Source organism: Hoplias malabaricus, chromosome 7 (assembly GCF_029633855.1).
Source record: "Hoplias malabaricus isolate fHopMal1 chromosome 7, fHopMal1.hap1, whole genome shotgun sequence".
In the NCBI taxonomy this organism is placed as follows: domain Eukaryota; kingdom Metazoa; phylum Chordata; class Actinopteri; order Characiformes; family Erythrinidae; genus Hoplias; species Hoplias malabaricus.
This window is the reverse complement of record NC_089806.1, coordinates 34,220,284-34,226,174: the sequence shown is the minus strand read 5'-3', so window position 1 is coordinate 34,226,174 and position 5,891 is coordinate 34,220,284. Positions and strand designations below refer to the sequence as shown.

At 39.7% G+C, this 5,891-nt stretch overlaps 1 protein-coding gene across 1 annotated transcript; it reads left to right on the top strand.

Moving 5' to 3' along the window:
• Positions 1-2,848: 2,848 nt before the first annotated feature.
• Positions 2,849-5,073, top strand: LOC136702569 (G-protein coupled receptor 6). Its single transcript, XM_066677698.1, has 2 exons — positions 2,849-2,958; positions 3,928-5,073. The coding sequence occupies exon 2, from the start codon at positions 3,944-3,946 to the stop codon at positions 4,961-4,963; it is 1,020 nt and encodes a 339-aa protein (XP_066533795.1). The 5' UTR covers positions 2,849-2,958; positions 3,928-3,943; the 3' UTR covers positions 4,964-5,073.
• The last annotated feature ends 818 nt before the right edge of the window (positions 5,074-5,891 follow it).

The following is a 5,891-nucleotide window of genomic DNA, read 5'->3' as shown; positions in this document are numbered from 1 at the left end:
TGTTCCACATGTGCTCAAACAAAACCCCCATGTCTCTTCCTGCAGATAACCATATGTCATTTGTCATTTCTGATCAGCCCACCTTTCAATGGACTTGTGGTGGACCATCCTGGCTCTGTGCTGTTTCCCCTTGCTCCCTAATGTGTTTCAAACTGCAGAGGCTCTATTTTAACATATATTCTGGAATGGTGTGCCATTTGTGAACACACTGGACTAAAGTCTTACTCGCAGTTATAACCTGCAATCTAACCATCTGTTTTATCGCCATAATCCTCATGATTGACCTGTTTATCTGACATTAGATCAGACTGCTCAGAACTCTCTTGTTACTGCTGCTACTGTTGTTACTCCCTTTCACTGTTTCTGAAGTTATCAGACTCCTCTAGCACCATGGACAGCAACAGTCAAACAAGTGCCTATGGAGGACAACTGAATGAAGCGCTTTGCCATAGAGAGGACATTCTGAGATGTAATAAGTCTTTTGCATACAGGCCCCAGGGAAAGGGTCTGGCATTGAACTTGTATTATCATGTAGTTAGATTGGATAGTGTAGATTCTGATTAGATTCTAGATCGTTTCATGTCTCCCTACTCAAACCTGTTGTCTAATGTCTCACAGACAAGGTCCCTCAGGGTGAGGCGCCTCTATGTCCAGTTTTATTTAGGGCTTCTATTGTCTACGATATGTGTAAATTGGTGGACTCCAGATGACAGGTTGACAGACTTCAGGCCCTGGTTGACTGGGAAAGATATGGTCTAGAGGATCATTGTTGTGTTTCAGATAAGGATGTGCTGGATCCCTGCCTCAAAGCTGACTTTAATGCCCACCACACTGACAAACCTACTCCTCATCCTCAGTAACATTACAAGTTTAATTTCAAACAGCTTTTACAGTGGAATGGGAAATGCGAATAAGACTCTTTCAGCACTGAGAAATTCACGAGGCAGGCAAAACAAACATGGGAAGGGCCCAACTTTCCAAGATTTTAGAGAAGGCTATGGTGCACCAAACCATTTTGCATTTGAATCAGATAAATGAACAATTCTGGTCAGGATTAAGGCCTCACCAAAGAACAGAGATAACACTAGTGAAAACTGTAAATTACCATTTACACTTGACATTGAGTGCAGTATTTCAGACTCTAGATCATGTAATTTTACTAGACAGGCTAGAAAATGAATTGTGGTCATAGGAGAAGCAGTAGTGTAGTTCTCATCTTACCTGACCAATTGTTTTCAGTTTGTAAATGTAAATGGATAATCATCAGTACTTATAAGTAAAATATGGAGTACAACAAGGTTCGGTTTTAGGACCTCTATAATTGATATTATATATGTTACCACTAGGAAATATTATCCATAAATATGGAATTAACTTTCATTGCTATGCTGATGACACACAAATATATCAAACAAATAAAATTATGAATTCCATTTAACTAGTTTGGAGAATTGTGTTAAAGGTTTAAATGACTTAATGTACATATGTAATTTTACTAGAGTAGCATTTTTTTATTTTGAGAAAATTGCTAAGCTAAGAAATTCATATCAATCATCCATATCAATCCATAATACTGAAAATTACGTTCATGCCATTACCACTTCTAGGTTGGACTGCCCTCCTATCCAGATGTTCCAGTAAAACCCTGAATTTGCTTCAGTAGGTCCAGAATGAAAGTTCGACCATATTAAACAGACAATATCAGCCCTGAAAATCATATTGGAATTCACATTTGTGTATCTGTCACTGTGGTGTACATTTCAGTGCCATTAATTTAGGGAACATAATTGTACCTTATTCTATTATAATTGTAGAATTTAAAATTGTTTTGATTTCATACGGCCCATTTCATCTCCAGGACTTATATTATGTTATATTATTTTGCACAGTTCTATAAAGAAATCTTAAATCTTACAAGTATTCAGCTCTCCTCCTGGAGAAGAGAATGTAATGTACCTTTAGGGAACAAAACTGGACGGGACTAACACCACTGTTGTACCCGTAAAGGTACATTTACACTGTTAGTACTTTTAGTGACCAATAATGTACCTCTACTGTACCTTTTTTCTAAGAGTGTATTACAGTTATCTATTGAGAGGCTTATTCATTTCTTACGGCATTGGTCTCAAAAATGCATTGGAGATGTATTTGCTGTACTGCTGTAATGAATACTTCCTAGTGAATATACTTAACAGCAGAATGCTTGGGTAACTGAAGGAACAGTTAACATTAGGCTACACTCTATGACCAGCTTGTGCTCTTGTAAGGCTGAGCTTAATATGATTTAAAAAATGGCCACCTATATAACAGTTGGTAAAGCTGTTATTTAATACTACTCTGTCTTTGCAATATATCAATTTAACAGGCAATATAAAATACCAATGATATACATGTAAGATTTACTTTGAAGTGACTTGACATAGCATTAACTTATTATGGTGTTTATAATAACTTATCCTTATTAAGGCTAACTTCTTAGTAAGATTTGATTCTTTTAATCTTAAAATGTAAGCTACTCTAGTAGCCTTCTGTTTATATTTAATACTAATATTAGTGTTGTAAAACAATACAAAACCACTGAGCTGCCACGACTTAAAGATATTCGTAAATGTTGAGGGCTTGTTCGAGAGAGAGAGAGAGAGAGAGAGAAAGAGAGAGAGAGAGAGAGAGAGAGAGAGAGAGAGAGAGAGAGAGAGAGAGAGAGAGAGAGAAGCAAATCTTGACGTCAGTCGGGTTTATTAGCGGTCTGCGCTGTTCCCACGGACACCACTCACTGGTGCTGAAGTGTGTGGTCAATGCTTTGCCTGGCGCTCTTTTACACCAGACCTCCCATGCTCGCGGGCTGGAACCGGAATAAGGGTTTTACCTGAGAGAGCGTTAAAGAACCAAGAAGAAGCTCGTTGCCATTTTATTCTTTTGCAAAAAGGCGAACCTCTTGTTCCCTCATGTGAAGAAAAGGTAAGCAGTAGAACTATTATTCTGTAAGTTTTTGTTTCATTTTTGTGGGTATTTAATACTTTCTTGGGTTTGAATTCTGCTCTTGCGCTTATCCTGGTTGTAATATTTCGTTTCGGAACCACGAACGGCGCTATAAGCAGTATACTTTTTTTTTTACTTTTAACGTGTACTACAAGACGACAGACCAGTAGTTTGTTTTCATAGATGTTTAACCTTCCTCTTGCGTTTTTAGGTTTTAAATGCATATAAGTCCTCCATAAATTTGTTCAATGCCTCAATACTTTTTGACTTTGTCAAGAACTGCTATTTAAACAAAATAATTAATTTTTATTACTAAATTATAAAATGCTCAAAAGTATGGCTTTTCTGTTGTTAGGGTGAATTTCGACCCAGGTATAATTTTAAATCATAAAACACAATCAAGTGGCGAATCTGGAATCATAAACACACTGTACACCAACAGCCTACAGCTGGCTCCTCCTACAACCACTTGAGCTTCAGTTAGGGGCTTCGATCTTTGCCCGTTTCACAAAACAAGGAAAGACAGTTTGTGTTTTGTCGAGTACACATCTCCAGTTTACAGCATGCAACAATGAAAAATTAAAACCAATTCTTTGATGGATAAGGAAGACTCAAAAGGTAAACAAGAGGTGAGAAACAAATTGGTTGATAATTAATTGTTTAAAGGTATCTTATGGCGGATTTAAGGCACGGGTCAAAACCGACCCATTAACATTAGACATGGTCACGGAAAGCTAACACAGGAGGAAGGTTAAAACCACCTTGCTCCGTGTCTTTGCTCCATGTCTTTTATCTGCCTTCCTTTACTTCACTTATAGTCAGTAGCACCTGCTCTGCTCGCCTATCTGTGAAATGAACTGCGTTATTCAAGCTTTTAATCCACCAGAAACCTAATCTAGTCTATATCTGCATATATAACGATTTTTCCCCCACTGTGTTTTCTTTCAGGGTTGCCACCGGGGAGATGAACGAGAGCGCAGCAGCCAATGAGAGTTTTGCTGGACTTCCCGTGGCCTCCTTGGTGGAAGCCGAAGCCTTCAACGGCAACAACAGCCGCGCGCTTTTCTCTTCTTCTTCCTATTTCTCCCCTCCCCTTTTCGACTTCCCCGTGAACCCGTGGGACATTATGCTGTGTCTCTCCGGCACGGTGATCGCCTGCGAGAACGCCATCGTGGTGGCGATCATCTTTTACACGCCGACACTGCGCACGCCCATGTTCGTGTTGATAGGCAGCCTGGCCACGGCGGACCTGCTGTCAGGAGTGGGCCTTATCCTGAACTTCGTGTTCCAGTACGTGGTCTCGTCCGAGACCGTAAGCCTCCTGACTGTGGGCTTCCTCGTGGCCTCGTTCACGGCGTCCATCAGCAGCCTGTTGGCCATCACTGTGGACCGCTACCTGTCGCTGTACAACGCGCTCACGTACGTGTCGGAGAAGACGCTGCACTATGTACATCTGATGCTGATAGGCGCGTGGGGCGTGTCCGTGGGCCTCGGCCTGCTGCCCGTGCTGGGCTGGAACTGCCTGGACGACGATGAGACCTGTAGCATAGTTCGGCCACTACGGCGCGCCAACGTCACGCTGCTCGCCGTCTCCTTCTTCGTCATCTTCGCCCTCATGCTAAGCCTGTACGTGCGCATCTGCAAAATCGTGTGCCGCCACGCGCACCAGATCGCGCTGCAGCAGCACTTCTTCGCCGCCTCTCACTACGTGGCCAACAAGAAAGGCGTGTCCACGCTGGCCATCATCCTGGGCACGTTCGGCGCCAGCTGGCTGCCGTTTGCTGTCTACTGCCTGGTGGGCGAGCGAGAGTACCCGACTGTGTATACGTATGCCACGCTGCTACCCGCCACCTACAACTCCATGATCAACCCCATCATCTACGCGTACCGCAACGCCGAGATCCAGCGCTCGCTCTACATGCTGTTCTGCGGCTGCTTTCATGCCAACACATTCTACCGCTCTAGATCACCCAGCGAGGTCTAGAGCTGCCGTAGAGTGGTGGTGTTTCTGAGCTGTCAAACAGCGCTGTCCCTGCAAAACCTCCCACCTGCGTTTCAATTCAGTTCATTTTTTTATTTTTATTTTTTCCCCCACGTCCGTAGCTGTAAAAATAATAAAAATAATAATAATATATATATTTATTTATATTTATTTATTTATTTACTGCTGACTATCAGCCTCGGAAACTAAAGTCTGTAAGCTGCTTTTAAAAAAAATAAATAAGTAAAAATAATAAATAAATGCCTATATGCATCTCTTAAAAAAAATAAAAAATTAAAAAAAAAATATATATATATATTTTTTAAGAGATGCATATAGACATTTATTTATTTATTTTAATATATTTATTTATATATATATAATATATATATATATATATATATATATATATATATATATTTTTTTTTTTTTTTTTTTTTTTTTTTTTTTTTTTAAGAGATGCATATAGGCTTTTTTTTTAAGCAGCTTACAGACTTTAGTTTCCGAGGCTGATAGCAGTGCTGTAACAGCAAAACCTTTTATTCTAATCTGATTAGAGTTTTACAAAATGCCAGCTATCATTTACATTGTAAAGTAAAAAAGTGATTAATCCGTTTAGCGTAAAATCTAACAAGAAAACAAATTTTATTTAACTCATTTAAAAATTTGAAAGCACCCGTTTTTTTAAGTTCGATTACGTATTTCTACATTATTTATTTATTTATATATTTATTTATTAGGGTTAACATTTTTAACAGGGAATGAATCAATATAGAAATCCTCTTCACATAAAGTACACAGAATTGAGGCGTCTCGTGTATACAGGAAGAGGTTTTGTAAGGACTTTGCCTTTGCCTTTTAGCCCCTGCTTCATGTTGGTGTGTCTGCTAAAAAAAATATAAGAAAGAAACGTGTGTACCCAACGCTTGTC

Excerpts from the sequence above, each read along its gene's own strand:
- LOC136702569 (XM_066677698.1), top strand. The coding sequence starts at position 3,944 with ATGAACGAGAGCGCAGCAGCCAATGAGAGTTTTGCTGGACTTCCCGTG.